Source organism: Gopherus evgoodei, chromosome 7 (genome assembly GCF_007399415.2).
Source record: "Gopherus evgoodei ecotype Sinaloan lineage chromosome 7, rGopEvg1_v1.p, whole genome shotgun sequence".
In the NCBI taxonomy this organism is placed as follows: domain Eukaryota; kingdom Metazoa; phylum Chordata; order Testudines; family Testudinidae; genus Gopherus; species Gopherus evgoodei.
The window spans coordinates 54,193,062-54,220,533 of NC_044328.1; the positions used below are offsets into that span (position 1 = coordinate 54,193,062).

At 42.7% G+C, this 27,472-nt stretch overlaps 1 protein-coding gene across 1 annotated transcript in view; it reads right to left on the reverse strand.

Moving 5' to 3' along the window:
- Positions 1-27,472, reverse strand: part of WAPL (WAPL cohesin release factor) — a 134,510-nt gene that overhangs the window by 42,042 nt on the left and 64,996 nt on the right. The window contains exon 5 of the mRNA XM_030568261.1: positions 5,501-5,596. Coding sequence (XP_030424121.1) covers positions 5,501-5,596 — 96 coding nt within the window. The remainder of the gene's footprint in view (positions 1-5,500; positions 5,597-27,472) is intronic.

Below are 27,472 nucleotides of genomic sequence, written 5' to 3' on the forward strand. Positions count from 1 at the left end.
TCTTGTTTACAACACACCTGTTAATGCATCCCAGAATCACGTTTGCTTTTTTTGCAACAGTATCACACTGTTCACTCATATTAAGCTTGTGGTCCACTATGACCCGTAGATCTCTTTCTGCCATACTCCTTCCTAGACAGTCTCTTCCCATTCTGTATGTGTGAAACTGATTGTTCCTTCCTAAGTGGAGCACTTTGCATTTATCTTTATTGAACTTCATCCTGTTTACCTCAGACCATTTCTCCAATTTGTCCAGATCGTTTTGAATTTTGACCCTGTCCTCCAGAGCAGTTGCAATCCCTCCCAGTTTGGTATCGTCCGCAAACTTAATAAGCGTACTTTCTATGCCAACATCTAAATCGTTGATGAAGATATTGAACAGAACCGGTCCCAAAACAGACCCCTGCGGAACCCCACTTGTTATACCTTTCCAGCAGGATTGGGAGCCATTAACAACTACTCTCTGAGTACGGTTATCCAGCCAGTTATGCACCCACCTTATAGTAGCCCCATCTAAATTGTACTTTCCTAGCTTATCTATAAGAATATCATGCGAAACTGTATCAAATGCCTTACTAAAGTCTAGGTATATCACATCCACCGCTTCTCCCTTATCCACAAGGCTCGTTATCCTATCAAAGAACGCTATCAGATTAGTTTGACATGATTTGTTCTTTACAAATCCATGCTGGCTATTCCCTATCACCTTACCACCTTCCAAGTGTTTGCAGATCATTTCTTTGATTACCTGCTCCATTATCTTCCCTGGCACAGAAGTTAAACTAACTGGTCTGTAGTTTCCCGGGTTGTTTTTATTTCCCTTTTTATAGATGGGCACTATATTTGCCCCCTTCCAGTCTTCTGGAATCTCCCCCGTCTCCCATGATTTCCCAAAGATAATAGCTAGAGGCTCAGATACCTCCTCTATTAATTCCTTGAGTATTCTAGGATGCATTTCATCAGGCCCTGGTGACTTGCAGGCATCTAACTTTTCTAAGAAATTTTTACTTGCTCTTTCCTTATTTTCTCTTCTAAACCTACCCTCTTCCCGTAAGCATTCACTATACTAGACATTCCTTCAGACTTCTCAGTGAAGACCGAAACAAAGAAGTCATTAAGCATCTCTGCCATTTCCAAGTCTCCTGTTACTGTTACCCCCTCCTCATTGAGCAGTGGGCCTACCCTGTCCTTAGTCTTCCTCTTGCTTCTAATGTATTGATAAAAAGTCTTCTTGTTTCCCTTTATTCCCATAGCTAGTTTGAGTTCATTTTGTGCCTTTGCTTTTCTAATCTTGCCTCTGCATTCCTGTGTTATTTGCCTATATTCATCCTTCGTGATCTGACCTAGTTTCCATTTTTTATATGACGCCTTTTTATTTTGTAGGTCACGCAAGATCTCAAGGGTAAGCCAAGGTGATCTTTTGCCACATTTTCTATCTTTCCTAACCATCGGAATAACTTGCTTTTGGGCCCTTAATAGCGTCCCTTTGAAAAACTGCCAACTTTCCTCAGTTGTTTTTCCCCTCAGTCTTAATTCCCATGGGACCTTGCCTATCAGCTCTCTGAGCTTACCAAAATCCGCCTTCCTGAAATCCATTGTCTCTATTCTGCTGTACTCCTTTCTACCCTTCCTTAGAATTGCAAATTCTATGATTTCATGATCACTTTCACCCAAGCTTCCTTCTACTTTTAAATTCTCAACAAGTTCCTCCCTATTGGTTAAAATCAAGTCTAGAACAGCTTCCCCCCTAGTAGCTTTTTCAACTTTCTGAAATAAAAAGTTGTCTGCAATGCAGTCCAGGAACTTATTGGATAGTCTGTGCCCCGCGGTGTTATTTTCCCAACATATATCTGGATAGTTGAAGTCCCCCATCACCACCAAATCTTGGGCTTTGGATGATTTTGTTAGTTGTTTGAAAAAAGCCTCATCAACCTCTTCCGCCTGATTAGGTGGCCTGTAGTAGACTCCCAGCACGACATCACCTGTGTTTTTTACCCCTTTTAGCCTAACCCAGAGGCTCTCCACCCTTCCGTCTCCTATGTCCATCTCCACCTCAGTCCAAGTGTGTACTTTTTTAATATATAAGGCAACACCTCCTCCCTTTTTCCCCTGTCTATCCTTCCTGAGCAAACTATACCCATCCACACCAACATTCCAGTCGTGTGTATTATCCCACCAAGTTTCAGTAATGCCAATAATGTCATAGTTGTATTTATTTATTAGCACTTCCAGTTCTTCCTGCTTATTACCCATACTTCTTGCATTTGTATAAAGGCATCTAAGATACTGGTTTGATCTTGCCTCCCAGCTTTGCCCTGACCCTCCTTCCTCTCTGCTATTATAGCCCGTGCTCCCTCCTGTTTCCAACCCATCTCCCAGGTCTTGTTCCCCACTTACCTGTGGGCTTTGCTCACCTGTCCCCGTCGAACCTAGTTTAAAGCCCTCCTTACTAGGTTTTAATTTAATTGTAAATGAAACTTCTTCAAATTTTTAAAAACCTTCTTTACTTTACATACAACAATAGTTTAGTTATATATTATAGACTTACAGAAAGAGACCTTCTAAAAATGTTAAAATATATTACCGACATGCGAAACCTTAAACTAGAGTGAATGAAGACTCAGCACACCATTTCTGAAAGGCTGCTGGCCCCTGCCTTAGATGGTCTGTTCATGATAATAGAATGGGTCCCTGGATTCCCAGTCTAACGCCGCTCTGGAGCACTATAGATACAATTTCTTGTTCATCTGTGAGGCAAACAGATCCCAGGATGGCATCTCCCACTGGGAAAAGATGTCATTCAGGATAGAATTAAGTATCTCCTACTCATGGTCTGTGGAAAACTCCCTGCTGAGATTTCCTGAGAATTCTGTGCACCTGGTAGGTCTGCTGCTGAAAGCATGATGCAGATAATGATACACCAGTTCCATATTCTCATTGCCTCCATACAGAGAGGAGTGAGATTTTGCTCCACATTGTTGTATATATCAGCATATAACAAAACCCTGTAAGTGGGAAGGAACCTACTGTACACTGGGCAGACTGCTCTCAGCTCCAGGAGGTCAGTATGCATGCTGGCCTCCAGAAGAGACATGTGCCTTGGGCAGTGTGACTCTCCATGCAGGCTCCCCATCCTATGAGGATGCACCTGTGATTATGGTTGCGTCCCATGCAGGTGGAAGGAAACACACACCTGATCCATTTTTGTCCACCGTTGTCACCTTGGTATTTATATTCTGTCTGGTGAGTAAACAGATCAGAGCCAGGTCTGCAGGCAACAGAGATGAATCCTGGCTAATGGCGTTACATAGGTATACACAACCATGTCTGTCTTTCCCTACTAGGAAAAATGGACCATGATCTGATCGTTAGCTATCTTATCAGGCTGCGTAGGGCCTGGAATCTGTTGACAGGAAGGTAGACCTTTGCTGGCATTGAGTTCAGGGAACTCCTATAAAGTCTATGGCTTTTGTGGGAATCAAAATGAGCTTTTCCTTGTTCATACACCCCAAGGATGCCAGAAAATGAAGGAAGAATAGTATCGTTGACTGGACCTCCTGGCTAGATATGCTCATCAGGAACCAATCGTTCAGATATGGAAAAAACGATGTAGCCATTCAGAGAAGAACTTTGTGAAGACTCTGGTGCTGTTGCCAATCTGAATAGGAACACACTGACCAGGTGGTGCTCCTGTCCTACCCAGAATTTGAGGAACCTGATTGAGAGCATGTGGGAAGAAACTTCACAGGCACGGACCAACTGACACAAATCTCTAGTCTCAGGCACTTGCAAACCCATGTGCGGAATATACGTAAGGACAAGTACTTTTAGAAACTGTCATTTTTCTACCACTCTAAGGAATCAACAGCAGCATTCCAAGTAGCTACCAAAATTAAGGAGGCAGTCTCATCCAGTCCAGGAATCACCTGTGAACTTTTGGACCACAGGGGAATCCCACAGCTATTCTTAAACCTTGGTCATATAAACTATAAAAATAAAGCCAATAACTTTTGTTACTAAAAATACCTTTGAGAGCACACTTTCTTATCCAGTGACTCAACATATACATAGACCTCTTGGACAATGGAAGACATGTTTGTTTTCTTGTCACAGTAACAATTCCTTTAGAGGACTGAGGCTAATCAGATCTCTACCATATTCCTGAAGTAATATTTTGACAGCCGGAATCCCAAATATTAAGTGAAAAATTGATGAAAATGAAAAGCCTATTCTATACACTATGAGGCCTCTATCCCTAATCTAGAGAGACTAGATTAAAAATGTTAATTATCTAGCAGTTTATTTAAAAATATATATAGAAAGATTTGGAGGCCTCCAAGATTTTGTATCTAAGAAGAGCTATGAGCAAAGAAATCAGTTTTTGCTGTTATGTGAGTAGCTGACTTGAAGGCTGACCTTGTTAATTTATACAGTGCTATCATGGTGCTTCACAAAATAATGACTCAGCCAAAGGTTTAGCGTATTCAGTGAAGAACAACAAGTTTCAATCTAGATTTATGACTGTTGTGCCTCACTATAGTTTTTGTTGAAGGGATCGTGGCCCTGAGACTTTCCCTTTCCCCCCAATAATGCTACTAACTAAGAGTTATTTTTAAAAAGTGACTTAAAAGTCCCAGCCAAAATAGTTAACGTTTTAGGGAGGCTCCACTATAAAAAGCAATGGTGACTGTGAAGTAATCAAGAAAGATCTGGAGCCAATAGGCTAAAGTGGTCAACCTCAAAACAGAAGGGTGGAGGAAGTCAGGCTCATGTGGGAAATAACTGAAGAATTAGGGCAATGGATGCCGAGGGTATAGCAGTATTAAATTATTTACACTTTGATTACTTCAGTTGCCTGAATATAAAACAAAAGCAGAGTCACTACAACAGAATTCTCTTCACTTAAGTGACAGCTTCTAGAAAAATATATAGGCCAAAAGCACTGGATTCTGTTTAATGTAACTGTTGACTAACACTGAAATTGACGAGTCTAGCCGGCCAGCAATCAACTCCTTTTCTCTCTCAATGACAATCCACTGATACGTTCCTACTTTGAACAGACTGTATTCAGAATTATTTTTCATTAAGAATGGTTCATGGCACTTAGCCTTCTCCTCTCACCAACAATTTTTGTGGACATTTTTGTTATGTTTGATTTGTTCAGTCTATATATCCTAGATATCAGAGCAAAAAAATTGTTTCTTAAAACTGTCTTATACAACTCGTTAGAACAATTCACACGTCATTTAAAATACCTGAATTTCATATTTAAAAAGAACAATGAAATCAAGTTTTTAACTCTAGTATTTTTTTTCCCTTTAGAATTTACTAGAGGATTCTCCCTCCAATTCAATTTCTTTTGATTCTTACACCCAGTGGCTAACATGACCATTTGGACTTCATTCTGAGTAGCCTGTCTTCATCATTTCCAAATATTGGTCAGCATTTAGGGAGAATTAATAAAGTTTTGAAGAAGGAAGAAAAAAAACAGCCTACTCACTGGGATGGGTGGAGTTTTCAATACTGGTTGTGCCGGTAAAGCCTCTGACTCTGGCTGGTTCCAGTGCCTAGCATTATACACAGCTTTTGTTGGAGACTGAAAAATAAAATAATTGCTTGTTATATCTTAATAGAAATGTAGCACTATCAGTGAATATGTTACCAACAAAAAAATCTAATTTCTTAACATTTTATACCTGTTAATACTTCTAAAAAAAACAACTAAATGATGTTTCAAAATTAACTTACCTCTTTTCCTCATGTTCTCATCGCAACACCACAGGAATTTTACTTTAAATTAAGTTCCTTTTCAATACAAATTACTTGACACAGCTTTAAGCTGATTTGACCCCTACCATTAATATTAAGAATGATAGGTAACATTCATTTCATGTTTTTAGGTGTAAAACCATGAATTTAAGAAGAATATAACATACATATTTCAAAGTGAATACCCTTCTGATGATGTCTACATTAACGCTTCTTTTAAATTACAATAATTTTCAGCATTTCTACTGATTTATATTAGACAAACTTATCTGTTATACATTACCAGCAGACATATACACTGAAGATTTAATTAAAAATGTAAAGCCAATATACTTGGATCTGGTCATTTATCTTAAATTGATGCATTTCGTTTGAGAATTTCTCTTATCCCCTTGGTACAGCCATGTGTTAAAATAGTTAGAATTCTTTCTAACTGCTGCCCATACATGTGTCAGGACAAACCAAAAAAAGATATATAAAAATGAAATTTTCCTCAGTAGTTTAATGAAAAAAGCTTAACACACGAAATAGCAGTTAAGGATAAATATACTAATATGGTTTCTTTTACATATGCCTGGAAATCTGATTCATAAACATAATTCAAGCAGTAAACTACATATTCTAGTTTTCCATTAGATAAGCCCCCACTAATCATGTGAAGTAGCTTTTTCCTCTTGTATTGAAACTATTTTTAACGTTTAAAAATGACCAAAAAGGGAAGCCATGCACAAGTCTTGTGCCCAAAAAGTAATGTCTAAAAACCCTATTCTTATTGGACTATGCATGCTCTCTTTGAAGGTGTAGTAAACATGACATTATGTACGCTAGTAGGTTTCCTACTATCATAAATTTAAAGATTTTTGGGGAGGTCAGGAATAATCATAGAATATCAGAGTTGGAAGGGACCTCAAAAGGTCATATAGCCCAAACGTCTGCTCAAAGCAGGACCAATCCCCAGACAGATTTTTGCCCCAAATCCCTAAATGGCCCCCGCAAGGATTGAACTCATACCCTTGGGTTTAGAAGGCCAATGCTCAGAAGTGGAATTTCTGCTCTGTGTCATGTACACCAATTAGCTACATTACTGTTAAACATTTATATAGCACCACAATTTTTCACTGCTCGTTAGAGAAGAGAAAGATGCCTCCTGCCCCACAGAGCAACAATCAATACAAATGAAACACAAAAAGATGATAGCAAAAAAAAAAGTAAGGAAAAAAAGAGGAAAAATAGCTGAAATTAGGGCTCCAATTATGTGATTAAAGGTATGTCTACACTGCAATTAGACACACACGGCTGACCCATGCCAGCTGATTCAGGCTCACAGGGCTCAGCCTGCAGGGCTATTTAATTGTGATGTAGGGTGTAGGTGGGGTTTGGGGTCTGGCCCAGCACTGCTTCCCTGGAGTGGCTCCAGAGTGGCAGCGGCGCGCACCGGAGCCAGGGCAGGTTCCCTGCCTGCCTGCCCTGACCCATGCCACAGGCCGGATCCAAACCCCTGAGGGGCCAGATCCAGATAACGGGCCATAGTTTGCCCATCCCTGTATTAGACCCTGGTAAACTGAACTTTCAAATCCTGGAATTTAATATCTAGGGAAATGGAGCCCAATAACAAACACATACTGCTTTATAATGACCAAAACTAGTCTTTCTAAAAACCCAATAAAATTCATTCATAGTTTCTTATTTTTAAGATCACAATCAAATATCAGTGTGTTAAAAGTAGCCCCATTTAAGTAAATAATTTTCTGTTTACTAAAAAAATTGGACGTTTTCTGGAGATTTGTTTTCTTTTTTTTAAGTTAAAGTGAAGTGGGTACTCATAAAAAATAAGAGATTATTTGGTGCTTGCCAGGAGATGTGGAAGATTTTCCTTCATCTCTAACTCAATCCTGACATGTAATCCCCTGTATGTCCAATTCTGCATTTCTAAAATTTGGACTACTAATCAAGACACGAGGATGTCTTAACATTGATGTAGAGTAGTCCACAAGTAACCACAATACAGCCAAACTGTCATTTGTATCTGAAGGCATGTGAGATAGAGTTTCCTAGATTCAAATCTACAGACCTGCTGTAAGGAAAAAAACAAAACAAAACAAAACCACACACACACACACACTCAGTCACTCTTCAGTACAGAATGTACTTAGGGTCAGTTTCATCTTAGAATTGGAGAAGGAAAGTGCACGACTCTGCATAACTTTGTAAGAGTGGTCTCAATTTACAGGACAATGGCACTGCACAGAAACATGTTAAGAAACACTCTGATTACCCAGATAAAGTTTCTTCAAGTGTTTGTATAAAAAACTCTGTTAATGCCTTTCCATTAATGAAACCTAGCGACAAAAGTTACAAATTGTAGAAAGGACTATCATAAAATGGCTACCCTAAAGCAAAAGAAAAGATTGATTTAAATGGTCTCCCATCAAGGAGTCTGAACTTGAACTGAAAGGTGTATTGTTCAAATTTTCCCATCATGGACCATTGCTGCCTCAAACTACCTCTCACCTCAACTTCTAAATAATCCCATTTGCAATGACATACCTTCCCTGTGGTAACCTCTAGTACTTCATTAATCTGCGCATTTATCAAACTAAGTTCTTCACCCCCAGATCCCTTCAGCTCCTGGTCCAGATTACTGTGTGCCATGTTAGCGCTACACAGTTCAGTAGAAGCAGAGATCCAAGTACATTCACTCCTGCTTAGCTTCAAAACTCTTCTCCAGAGCCTCATTTTCATGTGAAATATTTTTTGTCAGCTGTTGATTCCAGTTCTGCTGGTGCTTCAGATCCTCTCTTAACCCTTATATAACTGAAGCAATCCTAGTGGAAGCTACTATGTTTTCTCCCCCTTAGCCACTGCTTCTACAGGGATATGGGCTCTTCCTTGTAACAGAGTAAGGATAACTGAAGAATCAGGTGTGAAAAAGTTATGAATGATCATCAAGTGACCAATAAGTACCAGGCCGACTACCATTTTGGAAATTTGTTTTATGTTAGTCTACAGCAAAACTGGAGTTGAGAAACAGACCATTTAAATATAAACAATGTTGCTTTAGTGATCCTATTTTAAAAGGACTGATCAAGGAAAGAAAAAGCTCACCTGCTCAAACAGTTCAAAATGCCAGATTTCTCAAAAAAGTTTCGTTACAACACTGATTTTTTTTTGGTAAATTTGTGAATTTGTTCTAATTTCCCCCCAAAATAAAACACACAACCTTTACAACAATTCCATAGGGATTACAGGCTCACAAAGTGATTAACCTATCATTTTTTCAATTTTCTTACACAAAGGATACTACAAAACCTATTGATATCTAAAATGAGTTAAAATGATAGCGTTGTAATATATTTCCTATCTCACTGATTTCATCTGCATTTCTGCCTGAATTTGTCTCATTTATAAAAACTAGATTGGGATTTTGGGGTTGTCATAACATTTTTCCCAGATCTGGACCTTAGCGTCCAAAATATGGGTGTTAGCATGAAAACCTCCAAGCTTAGTTACCAGCTTGGACCTGGTAAAGCTGCCACCAGCCAGGGATTTATACAGTGCCTAGCTCACTGTGGTCTCCCCAAAACCTTTCCTGGGGGACCCCAAGACTCAGATTCCTTGAGTCTCACAACAAAGGGGAATAAACTATTTCCCTTTCCCCTCCTCCCCTCCAGGTGTTCCCTCCCTGGGTTCCTGGAGAGATATACAGAAGCAAGCTCCGTGAATCCAAACAGAGGGATTCCACCCTCCCTGTTTCCAGTCCTGGAAAACAGAAGTACCAAGAGAACTAATCTCTCTTTCCTCCTCACCCAGAGGGTATGCAAAGTCAGGCTTAGTAAATCTAACACAAAGAGATTTTCCCCCTGACTTCTTCCTCCCACCAATTCCCTGGTGAGCTGCAGACTCAATTCCCTGGAGTCCCCACTAAAGAAAAACTCCAACAGGTCTTAAAAAGAAAGCTTTATATAAAAAGAAAGAAAAGGACATAAAAATGGTCTCTCTGTATTAAGGTGACAATTACAGGGTCATTTGCTTAAAAGAAAAAAATGAATAAACCAGCCTTATCCAAAAAGAATACAATTTTAACATTCCAGCAACTACACACATGTAAATACAAAAGAAAACAATATAAACCTATGGTCTTCCTATCTTTGTACTTATAACTTGGAAACAGAAGATTAGAAAGCCAGGAGATAGAAAAGTCACTCTCATAGCCGAGAGGGCACAGACACAAGACAAAGAACAAAAAACTCAGACCCAAAACTTCCCTCCACCCAGATTTGAAAAAAAATCTTGTTTTCTGATTGGTCCTCTGGTCAGGTGTTTTAGGTCACTGCTTGTTAACCCTTTTTTAGGTGAAAGAGACATTAACCCTTAGCTATCTGTTTATGACGGGGTGCTATAAAATAATGACCTAAAGTGAGATTTATAAAGAAAGCTTAGTGTTGCGTAATGGGAAATTCACTGTTTCATTGTCATTTTTGCAACTTTATACATTGTAAGATATAGTTAGCTGTATGTTTTGCTGAAGAGCAGAGTGGAGAGATCTTCACTCTCATTCTTCATCCACTAAACGTGTGAAGCTCTGCTTATAAAAATGACAGCTGCTGTTTTCATGCAGAGGGGGAGGGACAGCTCAGTGGTTTGAGCATTGGCCTGCTAAACCCAGGGTTGAGAGTTGAATCCTTGAGGGAGCCACTTAGGGATCTGGGGCAAAAATCAGTACTTGGTCCTGCAAGTGAAGACAGAGGGCTGGACTCAATGACCTTTCAAGGTCCCTTCCAGTTCTAGGAGATATATCTATCTCCAATTATTATTATATATTATTTATCAGCTGTTTGAAACTATAAATGCCTCAGTGAGGATATGAAGAATATAATATTCTGGTTTTTTGGATGGGGTGGCATGCAAAAGCAAAACTGATACCAATGATTTCATAATATGCACAGTTGTGGCTGTTATTTTGAAAAGATCATTTCCTAACGGCATATACTATGGGTCATGCTTAATTTCTATCCCCCCAAAAGCTTCAAAGCAGAAATTTCGAGAGCTGGCATTCTAAATATATCCTGGTGAAGCACAGCCTGCCATTCACATATGTAACAGAAAATAAAAGCCAGTGGCATGAGCCATGATGAAAATGCTGGCAAAACAAGAAAGGTAGGAACTACTGGCAGACAAAAATGCTGTCCAAAATATAGGGGACAACCACTGCCATGGTGTATACAATGGAGAAAAAACCATAGCATTTAATTTGCCTGTTAAAAGCAATTGATATGATTATATTAACCATTCATCAACATTTTATATTTAATATCCAGAACTCAAGACATTTCATAAACTAACACGCTAAATTATTTGAAAGTCAGGATTTTATAATGTGTCTATTTTCTCTCTCTTTTTTTTAAAAAAAAACATTAAAGAGAGGTCATCTTGTGTGCATTCACCACCCTGAAGACAAGAAATTTCACAAATTTTTTATGCAATATGCAAACTCATTCCCCACTTACAATGAACAGTTTTCTTTGTGAAGTGAACAAATGTTTAGTCAGTGCAGAGAAAACGAATGTCACCTGAAAGCACAAGAACAGTACACTGACACAGGATGAAGAGTTGTGCTACAATATATGCTGTGAATTCTTCAGCCAAAATATTTCCTTTGGACTAGAATCTGCCAGCAACAGTGTAAAAAACAAAGTTTGACTCCTAATCTCCAGGGGTTAAAATGTGAATTTAATCTCACTATTTAGATTCAAGTAATGGAAAGATGTTTGACAGTCACTTTTTGGATGCCAGGTACTACTAACTGATAGCTGCTAACTCATCTGAGTAATTTAAGCTACAGTATTTATAATAAGGCCAATAAAAAAGGTTACAAGGTAAGTTAATTCATTATTCTTTGAATAAAAACCTTTGTAATTAAAACTAATATACTGAATATTGATATTTGTCCTGAAAATACCACAAACTTGGTGTACTGTATATGATGATGAAGTAATGTATATGCTTCAACATAAGGAGATGTGTAGTTCAAAGTGATCAGTACTTCATAGCTGAATGTATACACCTTGGCTGAAGTCCAGCATCATGACAAAGTTCCCTTATTCTCAATTACTATCACAGCCTACTATAATCCTCAGATATACTCAAGCAAAACCAGTTTTTCTTAAGTCAATTGTTAAAACATTTAACATGATCAAAGATCTTAAAGATAACTTCTCCAGTCATTACTTTGACTAAATATAAACCTTGCACTAATATCTGTTCCTATTTCTGCCATTAGTGACATGGGGCAGAGCTTTAGTGATATTTTCATATAGAATGTAATGTGAAATCAGGAGAATGTTTTCTCTAACTTTCATTCGCAGCTGCAGCCTATACTAAATGAAAATATATATCCATTAAATATTTTGATGCCATGAATACCAATGACACTTGCGAAGATGACCTATCCAGTGAACATGGTATTACAGTCAAATGAAGGAAGAAAAACTAACATGTTTCCCAGTAGTTAACATTCACCTCACCACGTGCGTATCAGAACCCTGAAAGCAGTTAATAGGGAGAGTATGTGATATGCCAGAGATACATTCCTTTGAATCAAAACAAACATCATCAGAAAAGCATTAATCCTCCAGTTCTATATACCACACAGCTTGTTTGGAGGAAGGAGAAAAAAAAAAAACACCCACAGGAGCACTGAAGATATGGGAAAAGGAGTGGGGAGAGGAAGGGGAGAAAGAAACAAGTGATTCCATATAAAAGCAACATATTGGGACAATTCCAATTACTAAGGAGGGAGTAGTCAGACTCACTTCCAGCAAGAGTCGGGGCAGTGGAAGTGAAACTCCTGTGCCATCTCCTAAACTCTGGTGAGGTTATCCCACCATTTCATACTTAGTTCAGACTGCACTCTTTTTTTATTGACCATTTCTTTGACTCCCTCCAACACTCCCCTCAGTTACTCTCTGAGGCCAGCATCAGGCTATCTGCTCTCCTTGTGTCTCCCCAAATTCCATCTTTCAGAGTAGCACAGCTGTGTTAGTCTGTATCAGCAAAAAGAATATTCCACTTTCTGGGTCTTTCCTAACAGTTCATTGCCTGTTGCCTTCCCTCATCCCCACATATATTTTATACAAAAAATCACACCACTATTTAAACTTGTGTTTAGACAAGGCCTAAGAGACACAGTCTGTACAATGGGTAATAGGGAGAAGGCCAAATACTACTAGGGAAGCTCTACCCACATCAGAAATGTTGAGGGACTGGAAAATACTTTCTTTTGTTGGAAATTGCAAGGACAAGGGAGCATAGTAGCAAAAAGGGTCAGGCCTGACTGATTTCCCAGTAAAGACTATGAACTAAACTAGAAGAGACAGGGAATTTCAGTAAATGCAGGCCTCATTCCTCTCAAACACTCCCTTTTAACAACTTCAGGAGGAATTCCTGCCAGCTTTGATGCTGCATGGAATAGGACTCTTTTAGCCAATCCTGATCTGCTCCCTTACTGAGGGATTATTTCTTGGCAACTACAGTTAGGATGAAGCAGATTCTGTGACTGCAAAAGCAACAGACTAAGCAGTAAATGAGCCAAAGTGCTCAGTGGATGGTTTTCTGGAGCCCTGAAAACTCGTCTAACTGATTTGTAAGCAGTATATTTTGTACCTTCATCTGTCCTGTTAAGTAAGCCTAGACCAAGACTGGCTACGAGAACAGTAAGGAATTTTTGGCCTTCTCCTTAGTTTGTTTGCCATTTTGGCACTCTCAACTTAGGAAAAGCCTAATGCAGTAGGGGGTTTTTCCCCAAAGAGTTAACCTCATGTTGCCAAAATTATTTAACTCTGCCACAGGCAAACACTCTGTACTGCTAGTCACAAGCCCAGACTACAATTTATAGTAAGCAGATTTGAAGGCAAAAGTAGTATTTCTATTCACATTATGAGCTATGAACTGCTGGCTCCCTCTCTATGGAAGTAAAAAGTCTGGTCACATGAATGACAAGAGCATGCAGTGCTGAGTCTCTGGCAGCAGCATGACAATGGTCAGGCAGGCACTTGGAAAAAGAAGGCCACAACTTCACTCCCCCTCCCCCTGTACATGTCACCTTTAAATCATTTTAAATGAAAAACACTGACACTATTCAAGGGCATTAATCTTATTTTTGTCTTTGGAAGATGTGTGGTGAGGCATCACCTCTCCTAACCATACACTTTCAAATGTACAGGAAAAGTTTGAGTTTTTTAAGATACTCATCTAAAAAGGTTAATTTTATTAATAGCTGAAAGACAGACAATCCAACCACAACATAAATCCCTTTCCACTTTACTTTACTGCCATCTTTCCCTTGTCCTGCAGGGTTGTTTTTTTTTGCTAGGACTGAGGGGGTTACCATTTTCTTTGCTCCCTTTCTCCCTGTGCAATCTTTGCTTCTGTCACCCTTGTGTTAGCTTTCCCAGCCCCACCTCTCTCTACATCCAGAAATGCTGCAGCTAACTATGTCTTTGTCTACACCAAGAGTGGGAGGACAAAGACAACACTCCCCATAGGATTGCTGTAGTTTTGAGCAATAGTTGCTTATGAACAGCGTGGGAGGGAACCAGTTCAACATATAGAGCTGGGAGGACCTAAACTCTGCCTCCACTCCGACATTGGAATGTGGGGCAAAATGGCAACACATCACACCCTGCTCACCACCAACTTAACAAGAGAAACTGGGAAAGAATACAACCTAAGAGCAGAACCACTAGAACACTATCTAGTCTGTTAATAGGCCAAAGTGTTGACCCCCACTTTCATTCTGTGACAGCTCCCAGATGTTACGCTCTAGCTCCATACATTAAAAGTGCAGGGTTACTTTCACATTACACAATCTTCAGATAGTTAAATTTAAAATCTAATCAGTCAATCCTGATTACAATTCTGTTCAATCCCAGTCCTAAAAAGAAATTAAGATGTTAAATTGTTTTTATTGTGGTTGCTTTGGGTCCATTTATACCTATAATTAAAATTAAAAAAGACATGATCACAAATAGTCAAACCATTAAGTAGTCAATGTAACGGAGTTTCCTTACAGAGGCATCTGGATTAGCAAAGGATATAGACCTAGTTAAGTCAATATGATTTCTTGGTTACACCAAATTATTGTAAAGACAGCCTTCATTTTTAATCAGGCGATGGAAAAGGTGCTCATTAAATAACACAGGATATACAGGATATGAACTGAAAGATGACTGAATGGATCAGAAGGGCACAAGCCAATAGTTTAGCTGTGGGAAACATCTTACCAGTCATCTAACCAACCATGACAAATACTTTCCACACAAAATCCGAAACCCTCAATCTAATGCAGCGGTTCTCAAACTGTGGGTCAGGACCCCATTTTAATGGGGTCACCAGGACTGGCTTAGACTTGCTAAAGCCAGGGGCCAAAGCTCTGCCATCCGAGCTGAAACTGAAACCTGAGCCCCACCACTCAGAGCCAAAGCTAAAGCCCAAGGGCTTCAGCCCTGGGTGGCGGGTCTCAGGTTATAGGCCCTGACAGGTACCACGGAGGGAAAAATTCAGTGATTGAAGCATCTGCTGGTTTGCAATTTTAAGTTATAACACACACACACACACACATACAGTAAAGTAAACTTTCCTACCAAACAGACTTTTCAAACAGAACAGGAGTACTTGTGGAGACTAACGCATTTTATTTGAACATAAGCTTTCGTGGGCTACAGACCACTTCATCAGAAGCATGCAATGGAAAATAAAGTAGGAAGATTTTATATTACACACACACACACACACACACACACACACACACACACACACACACACACACACACACAGAGAACATGAAACAATGGGTGTTACCATACACACTAACAAGAGTGATCAGTTAAGATGAGCTATTATCAGCAGGAGAGAAAAAGAACCGCTTGTAGTGGTAATAAAAATGGTCCATTTCCAGCAACTGCCAAGAAGATGTGAGGAACTGAAGTGGGGGAATGACCCATCCACTTCCAGTCTTTATTAAAGCCTAATTTAATGGTGTCCATTTACAAATTAATTCCAATTCAGCAGTCTCTTGCTGGAGTCTGTTTCTGAAGTTTTTTTGTTGTAATATTGTGACTTTTAGGTCTGTAATCAAGTAGCCAGAGAGATTGAAGCGTTCTCCAACTGGTTTTTAAATGTTATAATTCTTGAAATCTGATTTGTGTCCATTTATTCTTTTACTTAGAGACTGTCCGGTTTGGCCAATGTACATGGCATAGGGGCATTGCCGGCACATGATGGCATATCTCACATTGGTAGATGTGCAGGTGAATGAGCCTCTGATAGTGTGGCTGATGTGATTAGGTCCTACGATGGTATCCTCTGAACAGATATGTGGACAGAGTTGGCAACGGGATTTGTTGCAAGGATAGGTTCCTGGGTTAGTGTTTTTGTTGTATGGGGTGTGGTTGCTGATGAGTATTTGCTTCAGGTTTGGGGGCTGTCTGTGAGCAAGGACTGGCCTGTCTCCCAAGATCTGTGAGAGTGATGGATCATCCTTCAGGATAGGTTGTAGACCCTTGATGATGCGCTGGAGAGGTTTTAGTTGGGGGCTGAAGGTGATAGCTAGTGGCATTCTGTTCCTTTCTTTGTTGGGCCTGTCCTGTAGTAGGTGACTTCTGGGTACTCGTACTCTTCTGGCTCTGTCAATCTGTTTCTTGACTTCAGCAGGTGGGTACTGTAATTCTAAGAACACTTGATAGAGATCTTGTAGGTGTTTGCCTCTATCCTCTTACTATATTTTTTACTGCATGCATCCAATGAAGTGGGCTGTAGCCCACGAAAGCTTATGCTCAAATAAATATGTTTGTCTCTAAGTTGCCACAAGTACTCCTCTTCTTTTTGCGGATACAGACTAACACAGCTGCTACTCTGAGACTTCTTTGAGTCCTTTGATTTCACGGTTGTGCTCTGATGTCCCTGCCTTTCTTGTTCATTGGCAGCAGACTCTACAAGGGACCCCAGGATGGGGTGTGTGGGTGTGTAGAGGAACTCAATCACAGGCATGTATATAATATTTTCATTCAGCCCTTTTTGAAGTGAGGGGAAGGGACGTGGGGTCTGCCACAAAGTCATAACTGGGTCCACAATGGCCTCATTGAGGCGCAGGACTCCTTTGGAAGGGCTCGCAGGAGCCAAAATATCAGCCAAGCTGTGGGAGGACTCTTCTACTAACGCCATCTGTACATCCAGATTTACGGCCACGTTCTAACAACTTTTGGTGAGCCTTACAGTCACCTAGGGGAGGTGACATACAGTCATCTAGGGAAGGGGAGACCAGCACAGGCTGCAGATGCTCTTCCTCCCTTTCTGCATCAGCAGGATCCCGTTGAACCAGCTCTTTGGAGGCTGGTATTGGATTCTGTACCAGAGTCGGGACCAAATGCCACATGGTGGGACAGTGCTGTACGTCCTTCCGAAGCCACTGAACATGAGTGTCTGGAATAAGCCCTGGAAACTTGGAGAAAGCCCCACAGGTTCCTATAGGGCCACTGGACCAGTGCAGGTCCCCAGTGAACTCCTGGTCAGCCACTTGATGGTACTCGTGTGCCTGGACCCATGGAAGAAGTGGTGAGTGGCTTTGGAGGACAAGAAGAGTAAGACCCGATCTCAAATTCAGAAGAGGACGAGTCTCCCCCCAGTGACTACAGGGGTGCAATTCCCAGTAGTGCTGGCAATCGGTGCTTGGGCACTTGGAAGAGAACTGAGTGGAGCCCTAAGCATTCTTGTTCCTTGAAGACCAATTACACCAGTATGAAGCAGATAATATACTGCAGTTTTCATATCTGATATTTACATTGGTTGGAAGAAGCAGAGGACGCCACAATCTTGGGTTTGGAATTGCATTTAATTCTGAAGTTTAAACCAGAATTAATTTTGCTACTTAAGTTTCATTCTTCTGGCATAATACTGATCCAACACTTGGAAATTTTCTGCCACTTGCTCCGTATTTGAGGAGCATCATCATACAGGGTCAGTCTATAGTTATGCTTGTTTGCAAGTGTCAGCATAACTTTCTCTCTATGGAAAATTGCATAAGATGGATCAGTCATGAGGACAACTGGTTGAGACACGATGGCCATTAAGGCAGCAACCTTCACAGACATATGGGAGAGTAGTCATGTTATTAAAGGTTCAAAGGGAAACTTGGTTAATGCCAAAATGACCAAATTAAGATCCCATGCCAGAGCAGGGATTCTGTTATTTCTGTTATTTGACAGAAAGTCCTAACTAGAACCTTATAAAATGTACAGCCAGTAAACAGGAAAAAACAGAGGGTCTATTGATTGGAGGGTGATAGGCACCACTTGCTACCAAGTGCACTTTTGGGGAGCCCAAAGCAGAGACAGCAGATTTTCAGGGTGATCAGAAAATCTAGAATAGTGAGACTGTCCAATTCTTTGAGGATATCCAAAGATGATGGGGCTGTCTGAGTTGACAGATTAAACTGTTGCTTGAAATCTGTCCAGGGGTACGTAAGCTCTGGCTCTGAGTCCAGAGCTCCTCCAATAAATTCTATGGTCTGTGGAATCAAAATGGACATCTCTGCATACACTCAGGTTCCCATTGACATTAGAAGACTGAGGAGGGATGAGATTAATGATGGTACCTCCAGATGATAATCTCCCTGTCAATAGTCATCTCAGTAAAGAAAGAATATCAAGCCATAGAGTCAGAAGCATGGATTAGCTGTTGCTAGTTCAAAACAGGAACACCCTGTACTGATGATTTGGAGCTATAGTGAATACTGGAAAACCCCGCTATAACACACCCCGCAATAACACGAATTCGGATATAAGGCGATCATAAGGTGGCTCCGCCGCCCCAAGGGAAAAAAAAATGCGGCTGAAGCACAGCAGAAGCGCAAAAAAGAAAAAAAAAAAAGAAAAGAAAAGAAAAAACCGCCAGAGCACTGCTGAAGAGCCCCTGCATTTATAGCGATCCAATTGTTTGGACCCCAATCATCGTATTATAGTGGGGTTTCAGTGTACCAGGAATGATCTGTGAGGGGATATGAAAATAGGCATCATTCATGGCTGGGACAAAGTACTTCTCTTCTGACCTCTTAGGAGTAAGTGTACATGTTGCTGGAGTATGCCACATGACAATGGCAGGTTCCAGGATGGCCCCATTAACAGGAGTGCCACTCTACTAAGTCCTGCACTCCATAAAATATCCAGGAGTCTGGGAGGTGTCTCTTGAATTTCCTCCAGAAGACTCTCGAGCTCATCTACAATTGTCCTTAACAGATGCTGAAACTGGTTAGTCTCATCTGTAGGAGATAGCGAGGCCAGGCAACCGCCTCTTCAGATGATACGCCTGTTAGAATGTGGGCTAGGACTGGATCTTGTCCTCCCTGCCTCCCTCTTCTTCCCTAGACATTTGCATGAGCTCTAATTGTGTGTGGGCAGGGGATAGGAGGGAGGTACCATCAGTGAAGAAAAGCATTTGTCAGTTGCCATTAGTGGATGAGGATGAAGTCATCTGTGCACCTTGGAAACCACTGTGTCCTTAAAAGCTTGCACTGGTATTGGTGGTGCATGGTGTTTGGGCATCCTTTGTTAGTACTGGTGGTTGTCCCAGCCTTGGCTCACATCTGTCTTTGCTCAGTTCCAGTGGTGCCGATGTGGAGGCACTCTCACTCTTTGGAGACTGCAGGTCAATGCTGTAACCCTTATGGGCTCTAGAGCAGTGGTTCACAAACTTCTAATGTCATGCCCCTTACCGTTCCCTCCACCCCAGCTGAGGTTGGGACGATGATACTAGGAGCACAGCTGCAGCCTGGGGCTGAGGGGTGGGATTGGAAGTGGGGTTGTAGCTGGGGGCCAAGCCTGGGGGGCAGAGCTGGTGCCATGAGCAGAGCTGTGGCCAGGCCTTGAAGCTGGGAGTCAGGGTTGGGAGTGGAGCTGTGGCTGGGTCCTACAGCTGGGGGTTGGGGTTGAGAGCAGAGCCAGTCAGGGCCATGACTGGGTGCAGGGCTGGGGCCATGCCTGGGGGCGGCGCAGAGCTGGGTGCTCCCTCCCTGACTCCCTGTGGGGGCTGGCCCAGGCTCCACCACACCCTATATGCACCCTATATTTTGGGTACCACTGCTCTTTTGCTTCATTGGAACCTGGTGCAAAGAGTCACCAGACTTAGGCATCACGAAAGCAGATCTCATCTTCAAGGTGGCTCTGGAGGGTGACTTCTCTTTAGACTTTTGAGAGGGCTTTTTACCCTCACAGTGAGCTTGGAAAGGGGAGTCCTTAGTTCTGCCTTTGCTTGCCCCTGTATCTGAGATAGTGGTGCTGGGAAGAATGCTCTGACGCCTCTGCCTGGCATACATAGAGTTTGCCTGGCCTACACTGGACTGGGACCTCAAAGCATACTCTACTGCAGGAGTCTCAAACATACAGCTCATGGGGCTCCTGCGTGTGGCCCGCCAAGCTCCCCCGCCCCCCCTCATCGGCCTATCTGTGGGATTGCCCCCTCTGGCATTGTGAGCCCCGTGCTGCTGTCTGAAGCAGCCTGCAACACGCCCTTTCGGGCCAGGGCGGGGGAAGGAGACAGAGGGCTCCTGCATTGAATCCTTCCAGGCACCGCCCCCCATAGCTCCCATTGGCCACGAACAGGGAACCGCGGCCAATGGGAGCTTCGTGGGAGGTACAGAGGAGTGGCAAGAACAGCACACGCACAGAACCCTGAGCCCCCCCATCCCCAGGGGCTGCAGGGACACGGTTCCAGCTGCTTCCTGGAATGGGGTGGGGCAGGGGCCTGCCCTGGCCCTGGCGCATGCTGCTGCTGCCACCCCAGAGCCGCTCTAGGTAAGGGTGTGGGCTCCAGCTCAGCACAGCTGCACCTCAACCCCCTGCCCGATCCCACCCGCCTGCCCTGAGCCCCCTGCCACACCCTGCACACCCTGGGGGCAACGCTGGGGTGGGGACTTCAGGGAAGGGGTTGGATTGGGGCAGGGAAGGGGTGGAAAGAGGTGAGGCAGGGGCAGGGCCTAATGGAAGGGGTGGTGGGGCAGGGCCTAATGGAAGGGGTGGTGGGGCAGGGCCAGAGGCAGCGAGGGGGGGTGTCAGTGATGCAGCCCTCGGTTCAATGCACTAGTCCTCATGTGGCCCTCGTGGTCATTTGAGTTTGAAACTCCTGCTCTACTGGATGGTTCCCAAATTTCTGTTCCCACGCTTGCTGGGTTTGGCTGGGCAAGGAGCCACAGATACTTCACTTAGTGGAAATATGAACTTTTCTAAGGAAGTACAGGCACTTCTGATGGTCACAGATGACCAGGAAGGATTGGGTGCAAGAGACAGCTCTTTAAATCTGAAATCCTGGACATAATCTGAGTCCCATACCAGGAAGGAAGCAGCTTTTATTTCAGAATATTTATAGATTCAAAGTTGAAGGGGATCACTGGACACTGGAAGATTGAGCCTCAGACCACGTGGCAACTGGAGAGGTCTGTAGCACTCCTTATATCCTCAGTCCAGAGCATGAGGTGAGGAGGAACACAGATGCAGGCCAAGAAAAACTATTAGCAAAAGTCTTCCTGTCTCAGTTGCTTAAATATCCATGGTGGAATACATATAGGGACCAGTATACTAATAACCATAATTTCTCCCTAGGGTAGCATCCCTCACCCAGACCACTTAACAAAAAGTTGCTTCTGCAAGAATCATCACTGAAGGAACTCCTCAGTGCAGTTTCCAAGTTCTAACATCACAATGTTCTCTCCACTCTAATACCAGCCACCGGGTTTCATTTACAGGCTTCTCATACAACTGTCTCAGCACTTTTCCATGCTGTTTCCTTCTTCCCGAATGCCCTCCTGCACTGTTCCACAAGTCCATGCTCCTCTCCACATTCAAGCCACTCCTCAAGTACTCACTTTTACATCTACAAGAAGAAAGCCAAACAACAGTAGACAGGTAGATGGACAGTTGGCTGTAGTTTATAAACAGAGTATGCACAGGTGGCCAATCACTGTATCCATTTTCTCAACTGTTGTGATAACTGGGGACTAGTAGAACTACCTCATTTATGAGTTTAACTGTGGGGAAGTCGATGGATGTTTATGAAATGGTCCAGTCTCATGTAATAAAAAATAATTGGAAAAGGTAACAGAAGTCCAACTTGGCCTGTTACATAACAGATTATAAAATCAGTAAGAAAGGAAAACAAAGACTAAGTTAGTCTAAACAAAAAGGTTTTACCAATGTGACTCAAGGACTGTGTTAACAAGAAAACAAGAAAAGTATGGGACCAGCAGTTAATGGATCAAACTTGGCATGTCCAAAATTAGACCTAATTTGAGAACAAAAGGAGAGGATGGACTATTCTGCCCATCAGCCCTTAAAGAGACTTTGATGGGTGGGACTTCGAGGGATTCCAAGAGGGGGAAGGCTGCTAGGACTCTGCTGTGCTCCCAAGACTTAACCCTCCTCCCACGGATCAAAAAGGCACTACATCATCATGAAACCTAGAGCTGAACAGGGAAGCCTGGCTTTCACTGTTGCATCAGTGTGTTCTTTTCTGCTCCACTATCTTTCCTCCTGCCCACTGTCTCACAGCTTTCCATTTGATTCCGAGGTCAGCTGTACCATACAGCACCAACACAATGAGATGAGATAGCACATTTAGCTCTGGCTATCCTAGGGACTAGCCAGACAACGTTGCCCATTCCAGACTGGAAGATAAGTCTGAATGCAGGGCAACTGCTGTCGTGACTGACCTGTCACCTCAGAGCATCCATTTGTGACTGACCTGCATCCGGAATCCTGACATCAACCAAAGCTATTTCCCCAATCTCTGCTCTCCTGTCTCTTCTCCTTGTGTCTGTTTGTCAAAACCAGGAAAAGGAGGCACTCTTCAAATCTTGGAACTGAGTAATAAAAACCATCCCTTTGCTTCTCACCAGGTCTTCCTCTTCCCTCTCCCCCCTGCAAAAAATGTTTTTATATATAACATGCTCTAGCTGATATCTTCTAGTTTAAACAAAGGACTTTGACAGAATGACTATTTAAAAAAACTACATATTTCAGTTTTGAAGCGCTTTATGACTCGTTTAGCTCCTTTTCTCTTGGGTATACTAACCAATAAATTTCCAAACTTTAGCATAATTTTTTTTAAGTGTGTTTGCCATGGAACAACACAAACTAAAGTCTCTGTATGCCAAGCGCCAAACCTGGTTTAAAACACTTTAATGTTGGACAGTTTCAGCGTTATGCTAACATCTTTGACTTTTTGGGCTTTTAATAGCATACTCTATTACTCTTCATTTTTTATGATACTTTTGCATCACTGTATGAAAAGGTTTCAGTGATGAGGCCCTCTGGCCAATGTACTAGTCCTCATGTGGCCCTTATGGTGATTTGAGTTTGAGATCTCTGGACTAGATGATCATGATGGTCCCTTCTGACCCTGAAGTCAGAGTCTATGAGTAGTGATACTATGGTGGTTATGAAGGGAGTCAGCATAAATGGTTTTTTCCATACTTTAAAATTATGGATTTCTATTGAGTTTATTCCTTACTCTAAATTCCCTGGGGTTTATAAACACAATACATTTACAACATCCCTGTAAAGTATTCTACCCTAAATAATGGATATGTACTCAATGTACTTGCTGAGCACTTTTTTTTAATTTGAAAAAAAATCAAATTGTAATTAAGAAAACATACATCAACAGTAAACAAGAACCCCCAAGGGAATGTTACCATGCAGTATTTCTCATGAAGTTATTAAATACCAAATTTTTTTTATTTAACTTTTAGGGACGAATTCACCACTATGTTCTGGCTGCTTTATATCACTATGGAGCAGTGCAAAATAGCTGTGCATGTACTCCAGCTTTCCATTCCTTCTTGCTCTCTACATTCCCTTGTATTTCCTTCCCAGTTTTACTGTCTCCTGTGCTCAATAAGGAGCACATCTGGGGCAGTGGGTAGTCCATGAAGGTAAATATTTTATTTAATAAATGTATCAGCTGAAGAATAAAATCTTTGGAGAAACTCCAGTTTGTCCTCTTTAAAAATAGCCACAACCCTGTTTTTCCTCAATGAGAGCAATCAAGCTACCTCCAGGAAAGACAGAGGTATCCTGTCAGAAATCTCAGAGGAAATAGGTGAATGGAAGCAGTGAATAAGTGTTTAGCTACAGAGAATGTCTGCATAAATAATCTACTCTTAGCAAGGAAGGATGACTAGTAATGGACAACACCAAGAAGGCTGGGGTATTTAACACCTATTTTGCTTCAATCTTCACTAAAAGGGTTAATTGTGACCAGATGCTTAGCACAAACATGATTAATATTAACAAGGGGGAAGGAACAGAAGACACATTAGGGAAAGAACATGTGAAAGACTATTTAGGTAAATTAGATGTTTTCAAAATCAGTAGAGTCTGATGGAATTCATTCTAGGGCAAACATCTAGAAGATAATAAGGTGGTAAGTAACAGTCAGCATGATTTATCAAGAACAGAGTAACAAGCCTTGTGGATGGGGGAAGCAAAAGATGTGGTATATCTTGACTTTAATAAGGCTTCTGATACAGTCTCAGGTGACCTCATAAACAAAATAGAAGGTAAGGGGATAAGTAACAGTTAGCATGAATTTGTCAAGAACAAATCATGTTGAACCATGATTCTATACTTTATGAACTAGCTGAAGCAAATCTCTGAACTGTTAGTGATTATCTTCAACAACTTGTGGATATGGGTGAGGTCCCAGACAACTGAAAAACTGCAAACCAACATAGTACCCATTTTAGGAAACAAAGACGACCCAGGGGAATTATACACCAGTCAGCCTAACTTCTTAACCTGGAAAGATACTGGAACAAGTTACTGAACAATCAGTTGGTACGGATTATAGAGGATAATGTTTAAGTAATAGCTAGTATGGATGTGTCCAGAATAAATCATGCCAAAACCCAGTTTCCTTCTTTGACAGGGTTACTAGCCCAGTGAATGGGAGAGGGTAGAGGAATAGTAGATGTAATATACATTAACTTCAGTAAGGCTTTTGACAGTCCCATATAACATTCTCATAATCAAACTAGGGAAATGAGGTCTAAAAATTACTAAAAAGGTGGGGACACAACTAGTTGAAAGACTATACTCAAGGAATAGTTCTTCTTTCAGTGCTTGCTCATATCGATTCCAATTTAGGTGTGCCAGCAGCAGCGTTAGGAGCAGCACCACATTTGGACTCTAACCGAGATCCGTGGCACCGACGCTCCCCAGCACAGCAGCCAGCATCATCGTCCCAGAACCACTCCCACTTTCCTGGCCAGAAGTGGCACCAGAAACTGGAAAAAGGCTGGCCCACCTCCACAAAGGCAAGTCTCCTTGGAACCACCTGTGGAGGCGCGTCCTGCAGGGGAGCACCTAGGGGCAGAGTCTACAACCTCGGCACTGTTGACACTGGCCCTCGGAGAGCCATTGAGTCTGGTGCCCCTGGACTACCCGGTACACAGCGTGGTCAAGATCCAGTTGCCGTCCACTCTGGATACATTTGCTGCTGCGAAGGACCTTATTGCCATGATGGTATCGGCATCCCCTCAGCTTCGCGCGGTACCTGCACCTGCGGCACCGTCCCGAGGCATGCTGGCCCCGATCTACCCGCCAGCACCGTCGGTTGAGCCATGGAACCGATCTCATTCTCAGCACTGCTCCCGACGCCACCTGCAGTCCCAGCACCACTCTTTTTTGCGACAATAGTCATACTCTTGATGCTGGTCCCGGTCGCATCATCACTCTGCCCACTGGTCACCGTCAAGAAGCAGATCCCAGACCTGATGCCACTGTTGACGCCGCTCATTGTCTAGATCCAAGTCTTGGTATTGTTCCAGGTCCCGGCACCACTCCCCAGCATTGTGGCACCGTTCACCATTCCCCAGGTCTACCTGTTCGCCTCCTGCAGCAATCGGAAATGTCCAGTTTTCTGCTTCCTCCAGGGCGACTCCCCAGGCTCTCTCACACAGACATCTTCCTGCTCGCTTGGACGAGCCATCTATTTTATGCCTTTCCCGTTTCCCCAAGTGCACAGGGTTTTGCTCAAAGAATGCAGGGACAGGGTGCAAGTGATTCTGGTAGCTTCCACGTGGCCCAAACAGCATGACTGGAACTCTCAATGGACGCTCCAGTCCCATTGTCTCTTCTTCCAGAATACTCAGGATCACAGTCGCCTCTGCCATCCCAACATATGATACTGCCACCTCACGGCATGGATGCTGCATAGCTGAACCCTACAGAACTTCGATGTTTGAAATCTGTGCAACAAGTACTAATGGGCAGCAGGAAGCCCTCCACTCAGGCCACAAATACTGCTAAGTGGAAGCGGCTTTCATGCTGGTACACTCAGCACAACACCTCTCCTCTCCAGGCATCCTTGCCTCATTCTGGAGTACCTGGTGGAATCCTCCGTCAGAGTTCAGCTTGCGGCCATCTCAGCTTTTCACTTGAGTGTTCTGTCTTTGTCAATCCCACGGTTGGCAGGTTTCTCAAGGGCCTAGACCATCTCTACGCACCACTTCGACAGCCAGTTCCCACATGGGACCTTACTCTGGCCCTCTCCAGACTCATGGGGCCCCCGTTCGAGCCGCTGGCCACCTGCTCCCTCCGCTACCTCTCCTGGAAAATGGCATTCCTTGTCACTATCATGTCGGTGCAGTGTCTCTCTCTGAGCTCAGAGCCCTAACCTCCAAACCACCTTACACTATCTTTCATAAAGATAAGTGCAACTTCGGCCTCTTCCAGCCTTTCTTCTGAAGGTTGTATCGGCCTTCCATATCAGCCAGGACATATATCTTCCATTTTTTTTTAATCCAAAAACACACGCCGATGGCCAGGAACAGCGGCTACACTCCCTACATGTCTGTAGGGCCCTTGCCTTCTACATGGAGCATACAAAACCCTTTGGGAAGACGACCCAGTTCTTCATTGCGGTGGCGGACAGGATGAAAGGCCTCATGGTTTCCTTTCAGAGGATCTCCTTGTGGATCCCGGCCTGTATCCGCGCTTGCTATGATCTGGCCAGTGTATCAACCTCGCTCCTCACTGCTCACTCCACAAGGTCCCAGGCCTCATCGGTGGCTTTTCAGGCCCAGGTGCCGATTCAGGAGTTCTGCAGAGCCACAACTTGGTCCTCAGTACACACTTGCGCTATGCTATTGTCCGACAGGCAAGAGATGATGAGGTGTTCGGTAGAGCGATCTGACAATCCACATTGCTTTACTCTGACCCCACCGCCTAGGTAGGTTTTGGAGTCACCTAAACTGGAATCGATATGAGCAAGCACTTGAAGAAAAAATGGTTACTCACCTTTGTAACTGTTGTTCTTCGAGATGTGCTGCTCATATCCATTCCAAACCCACCCCCTCTTCCCCTCTGTCAGAATAACTGGCAAGAAGGAACTGAGGAGACGCTGGGTTAGCTGGGGTATATATCAAGCGCCATGAAGGCGCCACTCCAGAGGGCTCCACGGCCAACCCACCGGGTGTTGCTAGGGTAAAAATTCTTCAACGGCTGTGCATGTGGCGCACGCACACCTAAACTGGAATGGATATGGAATGGAACATATCAAAGAACAACAGTTACAAAGCTGAGTAACCATTTTTTATCAATGATTTGCTGTTAAACTGGAGGGAATGTATTCAGTAGGCTCAAGAGGGGTCTGTTCT